The sequence below is a fragment of the Notothenia coriiceps genome, unplaced genomic scaffold (assembly GCF_000735185.1).
Source record: "Notothenia coriiceps isolate Sejong01 unplaced genomic scaffold, NC01 NC01_scaffold00003513, whole genome shotgun sequence".
NCBI classification, from domain to species: domain Eukaryota; kingdom Metazoa; phylum Chordata; class Actinopteri; order Perciformes; family Nototheniidae; genus Notothenia; species Notothenia coriiceps.
The window spans coordinates 1-25,000 of record NW_011336214.1 but is presented as its reverse complement, the minus strand read 5'-3'; the positions used below and the strand labels follow the sequence as shown (position 1 = coordinate 25,000).

The window sequence follows — 25,000 nt, the reverse complement described above, 5'->3', positions numbered from 1 at the left end:
TACTTTACACTAAAATAATCAGCTGATTGCTCGATAACACAACATCACCACTTTGCATCCATAGTTAAGTGCATTTGACAATGACATTTAGGATATTTAAAATCTATGAAAAAAAACACTTAACGTCAATTATATTCATTTATTTTGCTTGTGCTAAGACAATACTCAATGTTAATATCAAAAAGCTATTTGTATTCTATCAACTTTAATATGTAATCCATTATTGATCATTAAAAAGGGCAGCAATTAATTGAGGTCATTGATTGTTCACACCCTCAAGAGCAAATGCACACAAAATAATGCAAAGAAGAAACATATCGAGTCTGTCTTTTTGCTACCATCGAGTTTGTATTAGAGTGCATTTTATAACTCAAGTACAACCATTTTCTATGAAACATAGTAAGAACACTTTTTTATCTGCAAAAAGGGTAGAGGGGAGAAGGGAAAATAAGACTTGGGAGTATTTTGGAGCAGAGTGATTTCTGAGTGCCTTGAGCAGGGAGGAGAAATTGTTGCTGCTCATACATGTACTCTGACAGGGAGGGAGACAGAGACAGGGGAAGAGAGAGATAACCTGTGACAGAGAGGTCTCTAGCAGAACAGAAACACAGAGAGCGGGAGGTGGAGAGAGGATGTCATATTACCTCAAAACTGAGACAAACAAAACTGTCATATCCAGACCTAACAAATCAGCACTTCTCCTCAAGTTCTCTCCATCTATTTCAATCATCTCAGCAGCAAAATGTGAGCACACATACAGCAATGCTATAATGATAAAAAAAAACAGCAGTCAGATAAAACGGCTCCAGCTTATAATGTTACTATTTCTTACTTATTTCTTGTCGTTTTCCTTTCGTCTAATTATCATTTTATCACAGACAGTCTCTCTCTCCATTTCCCTCTGTTCTCTGTTTGACTTTGAGTCTCTCCTGCTAATTACACCCTAAGGTTACTGTGATGCTTTTTTCCCTGTCCGTGTATAACAGTGTGAAAATGCACATCACACACACACACACACACACATACATACGCACACTTCTTGCTTACGCAGAGTCACTGCCTGAGGGGACACAGCCAGCAGGAGAGAAGAGGGAAGATAGAGCCAGAGAGCAAAACACACACACACACACACACAATCTCATAAACTCATGCACAGGCAGACTGCACGGGGAGAGGCAAGCTTACACACTCCAGCGTATTCAAGGTGGAAAGGTCTGGTAACACACCACCACTATCTAAAGACATCAAGGGCAAAGCCAAAACAAACACTTCCCTTCCTTTGAAGCAGCAACAATACATGCATCTCTATCTCCTTGATTTAGTAAAAAACTATAAGTCAGAATTATTGACAACACACACACACACTAACTCAAACCATCTCTACCTTCCAACAAAACAAATAGTGTTGTATCCTACTTGCTCCTGCCTTAATGAGACTATACTACATGCTAAGTTTGTTAGCAGAGGTATTTACCATGGGATAGAGGGCCCCTGGCCAGGCGTGCTGTATGTCCCTCAAGTCAAAGTGGGAGTGTGTCAAAGTGTGCATGGGAGTCAACACACCTAGACCCCCATCTCATACACACCTGACACACATGTCACACCACAGCAGCAGCAGCATCTTCAGCGACCACTGAGTTTAGGTGTGTGTGTGGGTAAGGAATCAGAGAATCCAAGTTTGTGTTCCGAGAGAGTGAGAGAGCGCGAGTGGCAAATTGTCTGTAATCCCCGCGACACAGCCGCTGAAGAACAAGACTACTGATGGAAACACTGATCACAGCAAAAAGGTTTTCTCTCCATCGCTTCTGCGCAACTCTCTGTCTCTGCTTTCCAGCCCTTTCTCTCTCTCTCTCTCTCTCTCTCTCTCCCCCTCTCCCTCACGCGCACGCACACTTACAATCAGGTGGCGCAATGAGCGGGCTCCTCTTGCTTTCCCCCCCGTCACTATGACAACTGGGTTCTCTGAGCATCCTGAACAGTTGGGCGATAAGTCTGAGCAGGAAGCGACGGTGGCACGCACACCTACATTCTCACACACACACACACACACACACACACACACACACACACACACACACACACGTAATGAAGCATGGAGAGCTGATCCACCAGCAGAGCTAACAGTCTACTCATCACTCTGTTCCACACCATTACAGCACCACAATGGACAGAAAGTTCTCTGATGTATTAGGACTCTGTGTGTGTGTGTGTGTGTGTGTGTGTGTGTGTGTGTGTGTGTGTGTGTGTGTGTGTGTGTGTGTGTGTGTGTGTAATAATAATAATAATAATAAATGGGATTTATATAGCGCTTTTCTAGACCCAAAGACGCTTGACCCAAAGACGCGTGTGTGTGTGTGTGTGTGTGTGTGTGTGTGTGTGTGTGTGTGTGTGTGTGTGTGTGTGTGTGTGTGTGTGTGTGTTGCTGACCTCCTGACAATAAACTGCTGTGCAACACACACGCATACACACATTTGTGTCGTAATCCTAATGGTTTAATGGTTACCCCACATTTCCTACTTTAGTTTTCTGTAAGTAGTCGTGATTAAACTGTTGCTATATGACAGCCATTGACATTACATGAGAAAAACCCCATCCTCTTGCATCACGCAAACATTTTCTTTATGCTAGCAGGATGTTAGTTGTAGTTTAATGAAGCATCACTGCTGTTCAGTTCTTTAAATATGTTCAGTTAATGTACAAGATTAGTTTCACATCCATCTGCACCATGCAGCCTTTTGTCAGGATTTAAAATTAGATCTTTCAAGACCTAACACTCTTAGTTAGTTAATTGTCAATTGACAGGAACAATTATTTGCGATAATATTGCTAATCAAGTAATCATAAGAGTAATTTAGTTTAATTTGTATTAAACATAACATCTTTGGATTCTGCATTGTTGATTGGACAATATGAATAAATCTACTTTAAAAAAGGCAAAATTGAAACTAACCTATCAAAAAATAATGATCTATTTATTTAGAGCTGTGCAGATAGACTCATCTGTTAGTAGTTTACAAGTAAAGAAACATCAAAAGCTTTTTTGAAAATGGAATGAATCATTGAAGTAATTAGTAGCAGCCCAACTCTTAGTTATTCAAGTTTTACTAATCTCTTTTGCCACCTCTGTATAAGTGCTTTCCATCTTACAGATGTACACCTTACACCTTTTCTCTTTTTCTCTCACTCCAACCACAGATTAGCTGGGAGGGGGGGGGGAGATCTGATAGGCAGATGAAAGAGGACAAAGAAAGGACCACCAGGGAAACAGGGGCTGGGGGTCCAATGTACCTGTAGGGGCCCCAGGGTGGGCTGGGGAGGAGGTTTAGGCCCGGGTCACTGCGTGCACCCAGTGTTGATTTGACAGAATACCCTGCTCTCAACATGGTGGTGATGAGTGAACACACAGGCTGGAGACATTCATTACTACACTAATATGTTGTTTGCATACACATCACTGGCACACACATCTGTAAAATAACTGTAATAATCATAAAGCAGAGCACTAAAAAGACTGGGACAACATAAGAGAAAAGTAGAACATAGGGGGGTTAATCCAAACCTAATTCACCTCCAACTGCCAGCCAACCCAAAACAAAACCAAACCCTCCTGACAAATTGTCAATCAGAGGCCCTTGGAGGGACTGGAGGATTTGTTATGATGGGTCCTGGTGACAGCTGAATGGCTGGCAGCACAGAAAGGCTTCTCAGCTTACAGGGGATGGCGGGAGAGTGGCTGATTGACTGATAGACTGACAGACAGAAAGTGAGGAGCTCTCCCATAATGCAATGCGATGGGATCGTTCACAAGCAGAGCTGAGGCAGCATTGTTGACATTTGTTTTACTTGACATGCTTTATAATGTGGAAGAATGCGTGGCACCAACGTATAATCATTGCCACACTGCTCTATAAACATTAGAGATGATGTGATGATAAAGTGCTTTGGCAGTTACATCACATAATACTATGGATAGTAATTAAAAAATGTAATAAATAAAAATAAGATTTATTAGGGTAAATAAAGATACTAAAAAATTACAATAAAAAACATATTTAATTAACTAACAGAAAACTGTTAAAGTATATTTTCCTTTGTCTTATGTTATGGTAAACTACATATTTTAAGTCAGACAGAACAAGAAAAGCAGGCAAAATAAACATCAATGGGAAAGAACTCTTAGTTTATAGCAAATAAATATAAAGCTTTATACAATACAATTATATGTAAATGTATTCTGAGGGCAATGAATGGATGCTGAATTGCCAAGTGTTTTCTTCAGTTGCAACTTAAGAGGAAAGAATTGAGTAAAAGAGCAAGTCTAAGTGCGACAATTCAACGGAGGGTTTGTGTGAGGTGACGGAGGAATAGAGTACAGAAGAAGAAAAGAGAATATTTAAATATGACTGGATGCTAGTAGATGAGACAAAATGCGAATGGACATGGCTGCTGAATTCAGAGTGGAATAAAATGATGAGTGATGAGAGGGATAAGGGAGGAATTGTAAAAAGGCAGGAGGGAAGCATGAGACACAAACTTATGATCGTCTTGTGAGTGTGAAGCACACAGGGAGCATTGTACAAACCGTAACACATACTAACACATGAACACGACGACAAACAGATATAAACATACACAGAGGACGCAAAAGGTGTTTAACAACTTCTCTATGGCTAGGGTCTTTTAAAACAACATATAAAGGGATTTACTGTTAGAAAATACACCTGTTCAGTTCATTAATGCCGAACCCCAGAAGACAAAAAAGACACATTTGCATTTGGTGCTAAGTTTCAATTTGAGATCACAAAACAGCGCCAAGTCATGTAGTCATCCAAATATATAATTTAGACTCCAAGCACAACACCCTTACAGATGGAGTTGAATAGTTATGGCTCTCATGCGCTGAACATTTGTTTGCCAGTGCAGGTGGTATGGACATGATCAAAGTGTTGTGCATTAGTAGTGAGTCATCAAATATTTTCTCACAAAACGAAACAGGAAGAGCAGAATAGAAAGTATTTCTTTTTTGCAGCTTAATTTTACACACAAAGCCAGCCACAGTGGTCCCGAATGCCAAAAAATACTGTTAAGCCTTGTGAAGATGCAATATGCCCAATTCAATAAAACATCTGCGGTGGCAGCTGCTGACTTGATGTATTCAGTGACATCCACATTCACACATTCAGTCCTGGCACTGCTCTATTAGACCGATCAGTAATGATGCAGACTGATACACAGCTTTTGCATTGATAAGAACAAACGTACTGCCCAATAACAAATATTTAAATGTAAACTAAACAGCTATGCCACATACTTACAGTAAATCATTCCGAAGAACACAAAAGCTAATAAAAAACATTGATTAAGGGACAGTTGTGTCAGAATACTATAAAAACTCAGCTAAGTTGACTCAGTAAATGCTGTCTTTTTAAATGTTGGTGTGCCAAAACATACAAACTGAGCCGAGCTGATAGAGTTGGGAGATGAGAACAGCAATATACCACTGCTGTAGAGATCATAGGCATCATTATCACGCATAAATAGGCAGGATGAAAGGGAGCAGACGCCTGTTATTTTCCCATTCACAATATCAGCAAAGAGTACCAAAGACTCAGCTGTTGATATATTGAAACAAGAGTTAAAAAACGAAATATTTAGATGTTTAATTTGGTTCTCTCAAGTTTGCATGTGTGTGTGTTGAGAATAGATGAGGGAAACAAAATAGAAGCACAAAAGAAGAAACAATGAAAGAAAGAAAATAAAGGGGGAAAAAAGAAAGACACTGAGGGCAAACGATGGAGAAACTGAGACAGGGAAAAGAGATTTTCCAGATAAGACCGTGAAAGCCGCATGAAATGGATCCTGTGCAGATATGAAATGAGGTTAGTTAGGTCAGGCAATGGGAGGGGAAAATACCCAGTGATCTAATTGGCACACAAGAAAACCCTGAACACAAAAGAGGAGGGATGAAATAAACTTTGAAAATAAAGGGGCTCATTTAACACAGGATAGAAAACAGTCTATCTATCCTCGACTGTTGCCTAAGTTACCACCTCTATTGGGCTACGAGTGCTGACGAAAACAGCTGAGGGAAAATAAAAAGAGAACAGACAAACTCTGAAGGTTAAGTACAGGAGATGAAAACAATTATATTATGAAAAATGTTAGTTTGTTTAAAACAATAGTTTCATAATTGTACAGGCTGCCAGAAATCAGACCCGACTTGACCTGTATTCAGCGATGAAGCATAATACCAAAACAATGAGGATAGTGTAGTGAAAAGTAAAGCTGCAGCAGCTCAGGCAGCAGGATGGAGCAGAGCTCAGCAGCTTAACATACATTAACTTATTGCACAAGGTGTGATGGGTATGTGATGCAGAGAGTGAGGTGCTGTATTCCACCAATCAAATGTATTAATCCAGTGGCGTAACTATCGACGTTGCAGAGCCGGCCAGGGGCCCATACAAAAAAAAACAAAAAAACAATAATAATAATAATATTTTTTTTATATATTTCTTTTTTTTATATATATATTTTGGGGCCCCAATGGCATTGACCGGTTCACGCAGTCTTCAAAGTAACCAAGCAACCGCAAGCAACCTAAATTAATTTGTAATTTGTCTGTCCAATGGCCTTGCTCCCTTTCATGTCATGTGATACCCTTGCGTGACGAGCGAACCGTTTAATCAACCTTTCCTACCGGAGCACTTTCAGCCATAGACTGAGATCACCGATCACCGATAACCACCACACAGCGCCACAAGAGGTCTTTCCTCCCAGTGGCAATCAAACTATTTAACTCTTCACCCCTAAGTAATGAACTCCCACACCAACACTATGTGCAATATACATATAAGTACCATCACTGAAATACACTCGCTGCTATATATAACTATGTGCAATATTATATTATATTATTATTATTAGTATTATTAATAATGCTATGATAACGTGCAATTACGTAACTGCCACTACGTTTTATTTTTTGCACTAATAACTACTGCTAATAATCATTGCATTGATTGTGACCAAAAACAATATTTGCCCCGGGGCCAATCACAACCTTGTTACGCCACTGTATTAATCCTTCACCAGTCACACATAAAGACTGTAGCAGAGCCCACTTTCAGGAAGCTAAAGACCCATGTAGACTAGCTTATTTCTTCGTTAGATATTAGGGTTGTAATGATCCATTAATATGACATTCAAGATTCAAAGCTTTTATTGTCATTTGCACATAGCTACAGTGTAGTTATGATGCATTTATTCAATGATCAACCATGCAATATCATTGGTGAAAAGTTAAAACGTTGATACATATCAGTGTCTTTGAGATATGCCTTAATTTTGAAATTCCCATTGCATGTGGCAATTTATAGTCAATTACAGGAGTTCTATTTTCACTCATTTTATATAAAAAGAATGGATTGTTTTTCGTTTAAATGTCTGAAAGAGCCCATTAATGAAGTTATCAAACCAAATGTTAGTTGCCTTTTGTGAGCTAATTTGAATGTTAACTTTCGGTGTTGATATTGTCTTATAATTATAATTGAATCGAATCTAAATCGTATGTGGCAGAATTTTTGATATGCTATTTTTGTCAATAGATTTGATATAACATCCAATAAATAGATATTAAATGTAATACATATACTTTTTCACTACTTTAAAACATAGAGGTTTTTTTATCACAACACAAAAGCTTTGATGCTCATTTGCTATTGAGCCATAATGATTACAGTATGCAGTGCAGATGTGCCTCAAGTCATTTTACACCATTTGCTACTATTATTCTGAGCTCTATTCTAACCATTAGTATTCGTGCTGCCTCTCTGTCTATGCAGCAGAAGCTCTACTACCAATGTTGTGCTCACACTCAGCTCTGTGAGGACAGTAGCTCCAGATGTAGTGGACAGATGCAAACACATAACTGGGACTGGAACTGGAACATTCTGGCCCTGACCTTGTACTTTGTGTCCTGATGCCCTGAAAACCTAGATGAACACAAGCCATAAAAACCAAAATAGTCCTTCTCATGTCAGAAAAATATGAAATCAGATGACTCCCACATGATCATCAACGCACACACTTCACAGCAAGCAACGATAGAGACCCTCCTCCAGGCATCAGCATGGTGAATTTAAGCACTGCTATATCTGATGTCGCCTCACAATCACTTCTCTTGTTGAAAACTTCTTTCCAAGGACTTAACTTTCCTCAGGCCAATATTCACAGCCCACAGCTCCGTCTCATACACCTTTATGACCCATGTGCAACAGTTAAAGAGAAGAACCCATTGTTGAAACGAAGATATCAAATGATCAACTCATGAGCCAAATATCCATCTGCAACTCCACTGGATCAAAGCCAAATGTTTGGAAGGAACATCCATCAGGCCTAAAATGTGGGCCACCATATTATAGTGAAAAGCATATTGGGTAAAATATGACCAACAACAGCAGAAGTCAGTGAAGCAACTTCAATGCAAAATAACGTTGCCTCTGTAGATATGCCACACAGTACTCTACCAACTCATATGCTTATGAGACGGACACAGAACACACAGAGCATTCACATGGTCTGCCAAAGAGACTGTGCTATGAAGGTTGCCAGTGTTAACCCCATTCTATGATCTTTTTTTTGCATCTTCATTAAAAAAAGCCTTCTCTACTCTCTGCTGTGACGGACAGACAAACAGTCTGGTTCTCAAACCTCTAAATGAATTCTCCCCTTGTAGGATGAAAAATGAAATCTATATTATAACAGTTTGAATACAAGTATGTGATAATGTTATTAATTGGAACAAGGTGAGGAAACGTAACAAAGAAATAAAACCAGTTTATATATGTGCCAGGTGAATATGACATACCAACACACTTGAAATGTGTGTTTTTTATATATGAAATTGTCCATAATATTAAAACAGCTTACTTCATTGTAACCCAGCCTGTAATAATAACCACTTATTTATTCCTGGATTTCCCCACAGGGATTAATAAAGGCCCATCCTATCTTATTTTATCATAAAATATATGGAAAATGTCATTTATATAGGCTTTTTTGTACATTAATATCAGAGAAATTCAGGCTTGGAATCACTACTTTGAATCTGGCACACACTGCAATCAACATGTATGTCATATATTTGTAATATTAAGGTTAAACTACACATAATAACTTCAAGAGAAACCTAAATTATACAAAACTTTGTTATCACCAACCTTCTCCAGCTTTTCAAAATGTTCCCGCAGGAACTTCATAGGACGCTCAGGCTTTGCAATGCAGAGGTTCACAATGCACTCTTTGAGGATCTGCTGGATGTTGTGCTTCTGCACAAAAATTTCACAGCCCTTCAAACTCTCGTCTTCTTCCAGAGTGGAGGAGGAGGTGGCCATCTTATCTTTTATCTCTGTGGATGAGGGAGAAAACAGGGTGGACCATGAGAGGAGGGGGAGGGAAGGCAGAATAGAGAAGGGGTAGTAAATGGGCAAAATGAAGGGCAAAATGAATGGCAAAATGAAGGGCAAAATGAAGGGCAAAATGCAGCACATACAGTGTGATAAGAGGAACATGAGAATGGAGGAGCAATGGAACATGGGAATGATGTAAATGGGCATTTCACACATGGAAGTGTTTGATGAAGGTAGTTGTTGCAGGTGGATGTTACCTTTGGTAGTTAAGAAAGATCTTTCATTTTGTAAATACCAATAAAAAGTTACTACTTAAGCTGTAGGGTTGGAAAATATGACGATATACACCTTAAGACAATATAAATTGGTCAACTGTCGACTAAGAGGTAGCTAACTTTGTGATATATGTAGGTGTATTCGATTATTGTAGGAAATGCTTCAAATAAATATAATAAATAATATTATTTGTATCAATGTAATAAAGTACCTTGATTTGTGAGGTATTTAAACAGCCAATAAAAGATCCTGCTGTCTAGTTATTTTATCTTTAAATATTTCAACAGGTATGTCTTTAGTTAATAGCAATATTGTGATTTTTAGATATAAATAACATGATTAAAGTACCCAGGAATAGACAATATCATCCTTGTTGACAAACCCTAATTTGGGTATACTCAGGTCATGCACAATTAATGTATGACTACTGCATGATCATTAATGCCCTTTGAATGATTTTTCATTGATGAAGTTGAATGAACATGAACGTTTTGGAAACTTGTGCTTTAAGGTATCTTATTTAAGCAAGTAAAGTAACAATTTTCCAGGTGGATTCAGAGCTAAATAAAAAATAGTGTATGACAACTCACAACAGCAATGATTATGTCAGACAGTAATGCCAAATAACGTAGCAGCAAGCCAGGAAGCTGAGCAGGTGTAGCTTAGCTATACCTTGTATCACTTCCTCAAATGGAAATCACATCTGCGATGTTTTTCTATGCATAATAAATCTAAAGCAAGTATGAGTTCAGGGCATGGCAGTTATCACATGTTGTTCAAAGCAAATGGCAAAACAGTGGCCACAAATAACACATTTGCCATGCACACGGTTGAGCTTGTGATGATAAGCACCTGTTCAGATGCATTCAATAGACGCCTAGCCCAGCTAGCTTTGCTAACCTTACAATGACAACCAAACCACAACGAAGGGGAAATACTGCGGCGTAAACGCCATGAGGGGCCTCTTCTTAACCGCTATTATGTGTTTATAAAAACACTGCCTATTCGGAGCCCTCGCTGGTGTCCCTACCGTTATTTCTGTAGGATGCTCAGTGAGAAAACACCTCGCTGCTGGAGATTGGTGAGGTGCCGCTGGTAAGCAGGGATGCTGCTGCGCTCTGCCTCTCTGCTCGCTCTGCGTCAGTCCCGATGACGTCAATCTGTCAGCCTCTCGACCGCAGCGGCGCTCTCACGAGGCCAGCGGCAGCGAGCACGCGTCAACCCTTTTGCAGGTAAAAGATCTTTAAAGGAAACATCCACCCTAAAAAAATTACTAGGGTGCAATTCTGTAACATCATTATGAAACAAACTGATCCATAAATGTAAAAACAGACTACGCAATTTAGAGACTCTGAAAATTACCAGCTACACACACCCCATCTTCTCTTCTTAGTGACATTATGTAGACCTACAGTATGTCAATAATGGTATATTTATGATTGTTATAATGATTTATTCCCCTGTAGCTTAAGCTCTATGTCTATGTATTTCTTCGCTACTGTTCTTGCATTATGTACAAATAATTCCTAATACCTATACCAATGCCCTTATTTGGACCGCACACGATTTAGAAACTCATGCCTTCATTATCTCAACCACACATCTGTAAAGTTTTGTGAAGCCAACTTTGTCCAGGCATTTAATTTAATTTAAGCCTACTCCTATATAACATGTAGAAACGTAACACTTTATAAAGAAAATATAAACTGTACATTAGTTTACGAGTTTGTGTGTTTTATTGTTTTAGAGAAAATCTTAGTTTTATATTGATGGATAGGGAATTTGGCAAACATAATTAACCCAGTTAACATGAGTGTAGTTCCTGTGTATTATTGACCAGCAGACCAGCAAGGCAACACAAAACACATCAATAATTCAAAGTTATTAAACCACAGGTTTTCCTGAAATTGGGCTACAATGCCACAATCGAAGCACAGATTGTGGACCTCTAAAATATAAACTTCAATTTATCAATCAGTCTCTCCTGAAAATATTTAAAACATAGATGTATCCGACATTTAGATTCAAAGGACTAGAGAGCTGCGAGCAGTAGCAACAGGAAAGATTTTGAGTGCAAATAAAGTTTGAGCATTTGAATCGGAAGCTGTCGTAAAGCAGCCGTTTGTTTTGTCGTGCAGCTGCAGGTTGCCATAACGATAACAGTCAAGATGGCAGCGATGGCGGCTGGAGATGAGCATGCTTCCTCTGAAATATTGAGAGGACTCGCCAGACATTTAAATTGTCTAAACGAAGACAATAAGTCGACAAGGAAGAGGGCTCTGGAGCTGATAAAGAGGGAGACAGTAGATAAAGGACTTTCCAGCAGCGTGTTACAGGAGCTTTTCTCTGCCCTACTCAAGCCTCTCCTTAAATGCCTGTCAGACCCGATGGAAAGATGCAGAGAAACCGCACTAACAATGACAACAGAGTTTATTCGTTGTGTCCCTAAACCGGAGGAGTCGCTGCCTTATCTAATGCCCTGTCTGGCTCAGAGGCTCGGGGAGAAGGAGACCCTGGAGACGGCGGAAGAACTCCGGCTGTTGGCTGTGGAGATGTTGACTCTGACGGTGGAGGTGTGCGGGAAGCATTTAGCCCCATATCTCACAGACATGATCAACATACTGCAGAGAACCATCGTCGATCCGTTCCCAGATGTCAGGAGAGAAAGTTGCAAATGCACCATAAACGTGGCAAAGTCTCTGCCAGGTTGGTAACACTTTTTTTGTTGTCGAAAAAGTATGTCGTTGCCATGGTTCCGAAGCACGGACTCCGACACGTGTGTTGATTACGACAGAAACACTCGCTTTCTTACTGCAGTGAAGTTAGTCTATGTTGAATATTTGACAAACTTTAATTCCGGATCTAGCGGCGTTTTCTTACCACAGTCTTTGCCTCTGATGTCATTTTACAGACTGTAGGCAACCATAGGACGCTCACATACGGGACCTTCAATCTAAATGGTCTTCCGCGTATGCGCACGCGGGTCCATATTGTTTTTTCAATAGATTCAACAGGGTCATGTGACGCTGTGACTCCAAATCTTAACTAATTATTGTAACTTCTTAGTACAAATAAAACAAACCATTTTAATTTGAATGTAGTGCTTCTTCTGTTTTATATGAATACTTTTAATGAAAATGCTACTGTTTTTTATTTCAATGATTCAAAGGTGTTGTTGTCATATGCACAGTAGTTATGGCAATACAAGTTTAAGTCCCAGGCTCCTTCAACAATGCAACATAAATATATAGACATACAACATACAACAATAAAAAATAGTGCAAAAAGAAACGGAATAGAAATAAAATAAAATAGTTCAAGAGAAGTAAACCATATATATCTAACTTCATTTTATGAAGTCTTTCAGTACCTAAGCAAAAAAAGACCTACAGTGCAGCATTGTATTGCTACACTGGACGAGTAGATCACTACCCTTTTCATTGGATTCAAGTCAACATTTTATTTTATGTGAATATTTTAGCAGTGGGACTTTTTGTTGAAAAGTAGTACCTTAATCTAAGTAATTATGTATTAATTTAGCCTGCCTAATATTCTCTGGCAGGAAGTTTACAAGCCAAAGGGCCCTTATTTAAATGCCCAGTTATCATTATTTGTTTTTTGAAAACATAATTCCAGGATATATTCAGTGTTGATAATATATCAATGCATTACCCATCTCAACCGCAAACATTTAATGGACTGAAATTCATTTTATCTCCTTTTCTTCAGAGCACTTTCACATGCAGGCTGAGAGCCTCATGAAGCCTCTCATGGAGACGATTGCTCATCAACACTCACGGGTTCGAGTCTCAGTCATCGAAGCCACCGGGGCTGTCATTCAGCACAGCAACGGGAAAAACGTGGATGACGTGCTCTCTCACCTGGCTCAGAGACTGTTTGATGACTCGCCACAGGTTTGTTTAAAGCAACTATGCAATGCTAGAAGACCCGCTGTGTGCCAATTAATGTACTGTTTATTAAGTTGCTCATATCTGATTTTTCTATTTTGTTCCAGGTGAGAAGAGCTGTGACTGTGGTCGTTGGTGATTGGCTACTTCAAATGAAAGACAGATACTCTTATTTCCACAAACTCGTCCCACTCTTGCTGACCTGTATTAGTGATGAGATCCCAGAAATAAGGTACAAATGGACATTGTTCTTATCCTTGATCATTATAAAAGGAAACGCCATCTGTTTATATACTGCAATTTCTTCTGGTTTGTAGACAAATATTCAATTAATATCTTACAGAGGATTTAAAAGTGAAATGGAAACATCCAATAAATATCTACTATCTACAGTATATCTAAAATACAATGTATTGCACTGGCAGATGGTCGGGACAATGATCTGTGTTTCCACTTCTCTCCTGCAGCTGTCTAGCTGCTGATTTATGGAAGCAGGTAGGCGCCCAGTGGGAGAAGGAGAATGAAGACGATATCAAGGACAAGTTAGACTTTCTTCTCTCCCAACCTCCATTCTACCCACAAGGAGGTCAGTCACAGCATGGTTTGCTCTCTCTATTCAATCAGTAATAAGCCTTATTATTTTATATCATATTATATTATTGTATATTATTAAAATATAATATTTAGTGTTTTGTAGCACCTATACATTTTCTGCTCCGTTTTTTTTTATAGCATTTAAATGTCATGTTTGAAGCAGAGTGATTTTAAATGTAAATGTTCTAACCTGAGCAACATACACAAATCAATGTATGATTAACTTAGTTCAAGGACTTCACTGTACTCAAGACAGACCTGATGTTTCCTGGGGGGAACTTGGCAGAAAATCCCTGGGATCCAGTTTAAGCCTAGGCTACCGACTCAGACTTTCTTACACTCTGTAAGATTATCTTATTAAAATAATTATAAAGGTGAAGTTTAAGGAAAGGTTTCTGAAGTCTGGTAGTTTAATAGAGGAGAGGTTCTTGCTGGTGCATTGTCTTCGCACCATGCATATTTAAATATAATTATAAACGTATATTTAAATAATTATAAAGGTATATTTAGAATATAATTGTTATCTCTACCTCTTTGCTGAATCAAATATCTCTCTTTGCTCTGTCTCTGAGAGCGTCTGCCTTGGGGCCAGGAATGATTGTGAACCTGAACATGATCTCCGTGGCTCCAGCATCAGTCATCACACGTGCATGCATTGATGAGTGTGTGCATGCATGTGCTTGCATGTAATGGGTTAATTTCCTACGCTTTGCATTCTGGTTGAAGACCCTATATGAACTGTATGTGTCCCACAGCTACACATCTGACAAGGTGGATGGATATGGGCTCTGCCTGGGCACAGGAAAGGAAAGGGAAAGGGAAGGGAAGGAAAAGGCTCTCTCTTTCTCTTTGTCTTTCTCTTACTTGCCATCATAAATCTGCCGGGCCTCCCAGTGTGAAGGGGTCACTGTCAGACAGTGAGAGACGACCTGAAAGGGGCTTGTTTAGTCTTGTCCTAGTGTGGTTCTCTGATTTATATCTGTCTTCCTTTTAGTCCCTTCTTCCTCTCATTAGTGTGCCTAAAGGAGAGAAGAACAAGGTGGGATTGAGAAAGAGGAGGGGGGAGCAAGGGTTGCTGGATTTCAAATGTAAAGGACTGTTTAAGAAAGTGTTTCACTTGCAATGACAAGTGCCTTGCGAGGAAACCATAACCGTAAAAAAAAAAAAGAAGAAGATTGGTAGACAAAGTGAAAAGTTAGAAACCAGCAGATATTTGAAATCCTGGAAATAAGTCATATGTATTGTTCTGTAAATGATGTTCCTAGAGCTTGTTTGTAGTCTATATTGTAGTTATCTATAGAAACTCTCAGAAAAGTTTGATATAGTGACCAAGGAAGAACGATCTAATGGAACCAAAAAATGTGTTGCAAGGACTGTCAAAAACAAGGTGTTGGCTGACTTAATCAAAAAGGCATTCAGATACCTTTTATGATAATCAACATCTTACCCTTCTCGGGGAGATTAATCAAGGTCATTCAGGAAAACAAAGACATCCACTAATTGAGAAGAATGTAGTTGGAGTGAGAGACCTTCTTCAAAAGTTGATCTGTAACAGTAGAAGAGTATACTGTACATGTGTTTGAAAACATGAACTTTTTCACTTCCAGTGGAGCGTCCAGGGCTTGGCTGCAGAGAGCTGGTGGTGAGACACCTGGGTCGGCTGGTGCCGGCCATTAGCAACGACATAACGGACTGGCTGGTGCCCACGCGGGTCAGGACCTCTCAGCTGCTCTCCCTGCTGCTGCTCCACGCCGAGGACCACAGCGTCCAGCATCTGCAGCCCCTCCTGGCCATCCTCTACCGCGCCAGCACCGACGCGGAGAGGGACGTGGTCAGCAATGTGAGTCCCAGATATCTAGACGCTCATCATACTGTATTTCCTGTTTTGGATCAGGTTTGGTTTAGTAAAGCTCAAGACCCAATAAAACAATTTCGTTTATAAACAGGCCAGTGCATGACATTAAGGAATTTGGGAGATGGCCCTGTGGGCCATCTAAGCTAATTTACAGATGGCCCTGAGCCCAATAGAGATTGCCCTGAAAAATGCACGCGGACAAAATGATGCACGAAGGGTTTGGGGGGCCTCCCCCTAGAACATTTAGATTTTTGCAGGTCTTAGATGCTGTCTGCTGCATTCTCTAGACTGAATTATAAGATGAACCACCACAATATTATATTGTACAATTTCAATTTATTCTTCATTTCACTTGTTTGTTTGTTCTTGTTTGTGTTAGCTCGCTTGCATGCCCTGCATAGCTATAAGAAATACTTAAGTTGTTGGTCAAGACACTTTCCATCTGATGAAGGCAAATGCCTTCCCAGATGTAAAAAAGTAGAACACATTACATTCAGTTGTAACTGCCAAAACAAACATTATTTACACTATTATGGCGCCTGTTAAAAATGTTTGTAATGTTATCTACTGTAAGTTGGTCGAACGAATGCCTCCTCATCCGGAAGCTGAACGAGCAAACCCGAGCAGCAGTCGAGAGGAGCCGAGCGCATCCGCGAAGCACACAAAATGGCGACGTCAGAGTTCCCGTTGGCCGGCAAATCTAAATCTCTTCCTTCAAAATAATTTCCCTTTAGCGCAATACCGCTTCAGTTGCGCCACTTATGTGACAGACAAGAATAGTCAATTCTAATGTCTAACACTTAATGTGGAGAAAGAGATGTGCTGTATGGGTCGATTGTGCGTTGATCTGTTGGTAATACCTCGGGGTTCCGGTGGGGTTCCGGTGGGCATGTAAACAAATGCATAATGCTGCGCTATACTTTGTGGCCTCAACCAGTTGCATAGCGACACTTATTGTTTAGGTGTCTTTTGATAAGCAGGTAGTCATATCATTAGCTAGAACTAGCTAGATCTGATCGATATGGACATAAACGCGAGTGAAGTCTAATCTGACGGGAGATAGAGATCAGCTGCTGCTGACGAGTCGACACGCAGCTCTGCATGATCACATGCAGCGGTGAGCGGACAAAACACACACTTCAGGTTAGAATATCACACGTAGCTATTTTAATTACCTCTCAAACTACCTAAACTAGTTATAGATATGTTTAGTTTTACTGTCGGGTCACTCATTACTGGATCCGCGAGCTGCATGATACTGGCATAATAGATTGGCCGATCGGGCAACCAGCAGGTGAGGCTTCATTGCCCGAGCTAAATACTAGGTGGCCATCGGGCAGCCCTTAATGTCGAGCCCTGCAGGCAGATTCATTTCAGAACACATCTGTTGAACTTCAGCCCAGCTCAAGGACTTAGGATGCACCTGTTTACATAGGAGGATTCTGTAGTGATGTGTGGGAGGTTAAAAAAGTGGATCCTGTCCTCCTTTCCACTCGTTCATGCCTCTGCTTCTCTTCTCCTCTCTATCTCTCTGTACCAACATCTAGAGCCTGGCAGCTGCTAAACTGTTGGGGACCTTTGTCCCTCCTGCCGTCTTCCTCAAGCTGCTGTTGGATCATGTGACAAACCTCTCCTCTTCCTCTCACCCCTGGGCCCCCCTCATGGTGCTGGCTGCGGTGCTGGGAGGCTGCTCCAAACCCCTCCTTAAACCACATCTCCAAGAGATGGCCAACAAACTGGCCCATCCTGACGTCTGCCAGGAATATCAACAGGTCAGCAGGGAGACGTTGGGTTAGATTGTGCTGATCTGTTTTTACCTTATTTACCTGAGGATGACTGCTCTTGGCCAGTAAAGCCATCTGCTGCATTCCTACGCAGTAAAACCACATCTCTCTACTGTTGTTAAATTGAATGAGGTTGCAGCAGGTCAGCATTTCACTGCGGGAGGGTAAACAGTTGGCTGGTACATTTGTTGAAATACATAGACTTGTTTTGATGACAGATTTGCCAAGTTTTTCGTCTTGATTCACCACCTCAGCTGTTTTCTTAAACAGTCTTGTTAGGTGATCTTAACAATGTCATAGATGGTCATTGTTAGGGCTGCTCAATTAATCGTATTTTAATCGCAATTACGACTATGGCTTGCAACGATAACGAAAACAACGTAATCGAAATAAAACGATTGTTTTTTTATTATTATTACTTTTTTTTTCTTTTTTTTTCTTTTTTTTGTATTGGTTTTTCAGTTGAATTATACTTAAAGTTCAGGGTAATGAACTGTTAAAAACATACAGTTTTTCTCCAATAAATTGATGTTTTCAAAGTAAATGGATAATCGTTTTTAATAATCGTTATATCAATTATTGACCCAAATAATCGAGATTATGATTTTTGCCATAATCGAGCAGCCCTAGTCATTGTATACACTCTCTGTGGACCATAAAACTCTTACATTTGGCAGGGCTGTGCAATAGTCATACTTTATATATGTTGACATTTGTCCCTTATGGAAATAAGTTTCATGATAAGATGCCTCATCTCTTGAAAGGGTTTGAGTCAAAGAGCCTACAAGTCTTTTCAACAGCACTACTGTACACATGGTTGGTTTAGTGGGTTCACTTTTCAGTCATTTTCTAAAATGCCGATTTTGATCAAGTGACAGTGCGGCCACATGGTGGTTTTCAAATCTAACATTACAAGTCTCTGGTCAAAGTGACTTCCTTCACATGCATATATGAAATGTGCTCCCACACATAACTTTTATTTTATTTTTGTAACTTGCATAGCAGCAATGATTACAAATTCCATGTGAGCTTCTCTGCAAATAGTCTACCAGTGGAAAAGTTTCATGGGGTTCGGAGCAGCACTGCTTCCCTTTCTCTTGCTCAAAATATGTTTCCCTTTCAGAATCAAAATAACTGAGCTATTTTCTGATACAGCTGCACTACTGACCCACCTATAACCATGACCCCAACCCCCCCTCCCAGTGAGGCCTGCAAGAATGTCCTCCCTGGGATAATAATAACAAAAATCCACCAATTTCTATTGACCCTCGCATGGTTACTCTGACCCCTCAGAGCAACCGTCAGCGCATAGCCTTTGTTTAGTTTTTTATAACCATGTGTTAGGTCTGCACCGGACTCTGCTTCAACCACGGCATTAAAAGAATCCCTGAAATCTCAAAGCCTTCCTGGTCAAGGCTGGTGATAAATGGCAGGGAATCTGACCCCCTGTGTCCTCCCTCGGTGCGATCCAGCGAGGTCACCCAGAGAGGGAGAACTAACAGGACGGGACAGTTTGTCACACAGATGGAGGCAGACCTCTGCTTCCTCTCTGTCTGTTTCTCCATCTATTTCCGTCGGCCATTCTCTCTGTCTCTGTTTTTGACGGAAAAGACATGTTGTGTTTCAATAGCTCACCCAGACAAAGCACCTGCAACTTTCTTCGACAACAGGCAGGGTTCATACGTAGCAGGGCGCAGGGCCAGGTCACTGTGTAGCTGTTAATGACACCACTGAGACAGGAACACCTGCATCCCTCGTTCTCTCTGGGATCAGATACTGACACTGAATAGTTCTCTTCCCTCAGTGTCTCAAAACAAAGTGTTGCTTAGCCCTGAACTATTTTTTTTGGAACTTGTTTACTTATTTATTTGTGGTTTTAATTTCCTGCAAACTTCCAAACATAGACATTGGAATAGTGGACCTAGTTGCCATGTTTAATTTCATCTGACTTTTTTTGTTTAAATAAGGGTTCTATAAAACTTGCAAGATATGTGTGTTTGGATCCAACTGGAAAATAGTTATTTGCCACTTGACCCTTGAAAAGGAAGAAAAAATGTTTGTCTTGGACCAAATTAGGCCTGTTAGGGAATGAAATATAAATATTCTTCAAAGTGAACAGAGGCAGAAGGAGCGGCGGGGCTCCATGGGGAGTTTGGCGAACAAGATGAAGATTTGCAAACTGATACTTATGCAGTTCTTAACCACGCTGACTCTTTAAAGTCCCTGTTTTCTTTTCTTTTTTTCAGTAGGGGGAAAAATTGCCTATACCAATAAATGACAGATTCTCGATGAATAATATTATTGGTCATAAATTGAAGATGATGTCAAGGGTTTGAGGGAAAATGAAAGGAGAGCCAGTGGTCAGAAAAGCCACTGTGTTCTGAGCTACCCTCTGTAGGTTATAAATGGCCGTGTTTGCTTCTGATTCGCAAACAGGTTTCCTTTTAAAGTGGTGTTCCACAGAGAATGAACAAATCCCCACCATTAAACACACACCTGAGTGTTGCTGTGTTGTGTTTAGCCATGGTGACCGGGGCATCACAATATCTGCAGGGCTGAAGTCAAATAGTAAAGATGGTACCAAGAGAGAGGAAGAAAGGCATAAAGATGGGACCTAGCAGTGAATTAGCGGGCACATTTACAACCTTGCTTGTCAACAGTTAATATGCTGTCTTGGTGAAACTGTAAGAAGTGCCTTCAGTAGCCTAGAGGGACAGAACGGCAGGAGAGTGGGGAGAAAAGAAGGCTCTGTGTCTTTTCATCCCGTCTGTGTATGGAGAAACGTTTGCACTTGTGTCACAGCGACCACTATTGTGTTGAATAAACACACAGTACATACGGCCATACATCAGCGTGTCTACTGCATGCCTGCCCTTTGTCATGAGTGACAGCTGCGGACTGCTCCCTGCTCCACTGAACGACAGATGAAGAGAGGAGAAGAAAGGCAGCATAGCAAACTTTACCTTACTGCGAGGGGTCGGCGTCCCATGCACCGCCAGTGTTTGTTTTTCCTGTTGCCATAGCAACATCAGTAGTTGTGAGGAGTGGTCTCCCCACTGGATAGGAATCCATCGGCTGGTATGGCTTCTTAAAGTGGAGTCGTGCTTGTGTGTGTGTAATGGATGTATCCAGTGGTGGACAGATGCACACACTCTGCGCAACGAGGCCCCTGGAGCGTGCCCAGGCCAATGAAACCAGGTGTATCTCGCCCGGCTCCAGGTGTCCACCTAGTCATTACACTGCACTACTTTTTCCGCTCTCCCTCTCTCTCTCTCTCTCTCTCTCTCTCTCTCTCTCTTAGCCAGCCCTAATGGTTGTTGTCTGTGTATAATATGCATGTCCGCGTATGTATACGCTAATGGCTATGTCTGCCACTGTTTGTCACGTTATTTCCACTACTGCCTCCCTGAAACTCAGACTATGTTTATGTGCCAGTGAATGGCTTGGCTCATCAATGACTGTGTGAACACATTCAAACAAGAAAGCACAGTGCAGTGGGCGAGCTAGGAGAGTCTTGGTTGTTCAGGGCTGCGTGAACGTTTAGTTTAGCCTCAAACTGCTTCAGGAAAAACATGTTTACACACTTGGCTTACACCCTGGACTTAAGATACGCTAGCAAGATTTTTTCCAGTGTGTGCTCAACATTCTGTTGCTAAATGAAAACATTTGTATATTTGGCTTGCAGACTGAAAGTCCATTATCTCTCTTTTTTATTTTAAAAACCTCTGAGCATCTTTGACTTGACAACTGTTTTCCTTCAAAATGAACGCCAAGCTGTGTGGTACAATAGCTACTCAAATGTGTGAAAAGAGAGTGCGCCCCCCAGTGATGGAGCACTGGTATTTATCTGTCGAGCTCAGTGAGTGGTGTGTTTTGAATGAGGGAGCATGTGAGGAGGTTGCTCACACACTTGAGTCCCCCTCACAAGACCAAAGTAAACACCTGGATGAATCTTTAATGGCTCTTAACTCTCCACATACAAAAACACACACCCTCTCTAACTCACACACACTTACCTTACCTTCCATGTCCCCCCTCAATCCTCCAGCCCACCCCCTGGCATCCAGCTCTAATGACAGGCAGTGAGAAAACAGGAAGCAAGGCCATGATCCCAGTAATGGCATAGAAATTAGCCGCCGCCCCGCGTCTTTGTCTAAACATGAGCTCACCACAACACTGGCTGACAAGTGACAGCAATCTCACACACACTCATGTCTGGAAAGTTCTCACTCTGAGTTATTGTATTTTGTCGATCACTCAGTTATTTTTTGTGTAAAAAACAAAGAAGCCTGTTTAACTTCTTGTGATGGTGTTCTGTGGAAGACAAAGTGGAGCAATAAAATAAGTTTGTGAGGTCTGAAGTGCAATCGGGTTTATTGATAGACATGGCAGACGTTCAAGGCAAACACTTGGAGCACTTACTTGTGTGTACAACCAGATTATAATTAATATGTCTTTCTCCTTCCCAGGTTGTGTACTTGGAGCAGTTGTTGGGCTGTGTGGATGCACTGCTGTGTCAGAGCGAGTCAGACTGCAGTGCAGTGAGCCTGCAGCTGCTGCAGGTGCTGGTCACTGTCCAGAGCCTCTGTCCAGAGCCACATCTCAGCGAAAAGGTGAGAAAACACAGCTCAACATTCAAAAGATGCAATCGCAGATACATCCCCTATGCAGCCTAGCCGTCAATTAGTTCCACGTGGGTAAACAACAACACAAATGTTCTACCTTGATTTTTCTTTGTACCTTGTTTCCCCTTCAATTTAAGTTTCCCATCCCTTTTTTATTAGAATGGTAAGGAGGTTTTATGAAGTAAGAGAGCTATTTTAGGAATGTCAGCATTTGGACAGGTTCAAAGTGGGCATGGCTAACTGTATGATTACCCACTTAGCCAGGGGAGCTGAAATTGCACCTTTGGAGTGGAACTTTAAATTCAGTTCTGGGTGAAAGGAGGCGGGTGCAAGGTAAGGGGAAAAGAAAGAATGAAGTAAAGGAAAAGTACAGGCGGGGAAAGGTGAGTTGCTCTTTAACAGGTGTGTGTCATCCACACAGTTCCATGTGTGGCTCCATGACGCCTTCTCAGGCCACAACAGCAAAGTGATTTCCAAGTAACAAGCTCTCATGTTGTGGCCAGCCTCTAAATGCAAAGGGACGGACAGGAACAGTGATAAGTGAAGCCAGCGGTATCTGAGGCCAGCATGTCGCCTAACTGCTTGTCGCCGTAGGAGACTAATGACAGGGATAGGAGCGGGAAGGGATTGGCAGCGATGCTTGCCAGACACCACACACCAGTGCGTGTGTGTGTTTACGTCTGTCTGCACTCTGCATCACTGTGTGGAGCCGTGTTAGACAAGAGATGAGAAGGAATGGATTAAGGAAAAGAGAGGGAGGGTGAGAATGGCCTTGGGCATTCCCGGACTCAGAGGAAAAGCGGAACTTGTTTTCCCAGAAAGAGGGCAAGAATTTCCCATCACTGGACAGCTCGGGGTTGTCTAGCTTCCTTCAGAAGGGGCCGATCTGTGACTCAGACATTGTCTCAGTCCCTGTCCATCCCTGAGGGACTATGAAGGGAACTATGGAGAGCCCTACAGGGTCAGTTCCCCTGCCCTAAAGAGTCAGACAATTATTTACTCTGCTTTCTCTCTTTCTTTCTTGCCTTCCCCCCCTAGTGTGTGTGTGTGTGTGTGTGTGTGTGTGTGTGTGTGTGTGTGTGTGTGTGTGTGTGTGTGTGTGTGTGTGTGTGTGTGTGTGTGTGTGTGTGTGTGTCATGTCTGCAGTGTTGTTCTTCCCATGGGTTCACATGATGGGTCTGCCTCCCGTGTGAGAATTCCTGAAAATTTACAAGCAAACTGCTATAATTGTTCAACTTTAACACAACACCCTCTGCTCTGGTATCACTTTTTCTCATCAACTCTTCGTCTCTGTCTCTTCGTCTTTTATTTGATTAACTTCTCCAAAATGTAATGTTGCAGGTTAAACAATGTTTAATTTAATTTCACCTATCCCTCTCTCCCACAGGCGTTGGAGAGCGTGCAGTGTTTGTGTAAGGTGCAGGGTCTGGACTCAGTGAAGGATCTCTATAGACAACATATGGGCCAGCTGCTGGGCTGGCTGTCGGCCTCTGTCAACACCTGGTCCAGTTACTCCCCGCAGAGACTCCAACTGCATATCATAGTCATACAATCAGGTGAGAAGTGAAGCCTGAATGTGCACAAGACATTGCCAAATTATACAGAAGGTGCTGAAATCTGCACGTATAGAGACACAATAAAGTCAGAAATGTACAGTAAGGTTTGGCTCCCAAATCACCTGTTAATGATGGAAACGCACTACATCATCAGTCATCATTCTGCACATGATCATTGGATCCATTTAACCTCACGTTGGTTGAGACTGTATAATCTCCATCTTGTTTTAAACCTTGCTTCATGTTGTAGTTGTCAAGCCAATCTTTCCTCAACTTGCTCAGACTCATATTAAGCCATATTTTAAGCCTCAAATTGTTTGTCCTGTTCACACCTGATCCATCATCAAGATCAAAACCAGCAGCTCAGGTTCTCTCTTGTATGATCCAGATTGTTTATAGAAGTTATTTGTAATAAGATAAGATAAGAGGTACTTTTTGGATCCCAAATTGTGAAATGTGTGCAGCAGCATAAAAAACAACAACACAAAATAAGGCATTGCACCCAAGTAGAAATTAAAGTGTGGAAATAAACAATTCTAGAATTAAAACATCTTAAAATAGAATTAAAACAGCATTTAAAAAGTAGAAAATATACAATAGATCGTGAAGATAAACCAGATCTATAAACTTTGACAATAAAACACAATTGAAAGGCTTTAGACACACTATAAAGCAGGTTATTATTTACGTTAATGTTTCCGGATGCTTAATTTTTTATACCTGCACCATCAGGAAGTTCCTTACTGCTTCGTTTTGAGTATGTAGGCTTCAAAAGAAAGGGTTAATGGTGCTTGGAGCAATTTTTAGTACCACTTGGATGGATATTAAGATTGTCAAATGACGCAGAATTTAAGGCTAAATTCCTTATGATTTTTTCCATAACACGCCCAATGATTGGTGTGTGTGTGTGTGTGTGTGTGTGTGTGTGTGTGTGTGTGTGTGTGTGTGTGTGTGTGTGTGTGTGTGTGTGTGTGTGTGTGTGTGTGTGTGTGTGT

At 41.0% G+C, this 25,000-nt stretch overlaps 2 protein-coding genes across 2 annotated transcripts in view; one reads left to right on the top strand and one right to left on the bottom strand.

Annotated features, from left to right (window-relative positions):
• LOC104941536 (cAMP-dependent protein kinase type I-beta regulatory subunit-like) overlaps nt 1-10,863 on the bottom strand; it is a 39,796-nt gene extending 28,933 nt beyond the window's left edge. Inside the window, exons 1-2 of the mRNA XM_010766637.1 lie at nt 10,714-10,863; nt 9,219-9,406 (exon numbers count right to left, since the gene is read on the bottom strand). Of these exons, the coding sequence (XP_010764939.1) occupies nt 9,219-9,392 (174 nt within the window). The 5' untranslated portion in view covers nt 9,393-9,406; nt 10,714-10,863. The remainder of the gene's footprint in view (nt 1-9,218; nt 9,407-10,713) is intronic.
• A 611-nt stretch (nt 10,864-11,474) lies between these two features.
• On the top strand, nt 11,475-24,005 carry LOC104941535 (HEAT repeat-containing protein 2; the record flags this gene model as incomplete). Its single annotated transcript, XM_010766636.1, has 7 exons — nt 11,475-12,389; nt 13,413-13,597; nt 13,699-13,823; nt 14,059-14,177; nt 15,793-16,025; nt 22,294-22,437; nt 23,837-24,005. Coding segments are annotated over exons 1-7 (1,513 nt in total), but the record flags the coding sequence as incomplete, so codon positions are not given.
• Nucleotides 24,006-25,000: the final 995 nt, after the last annotated feature.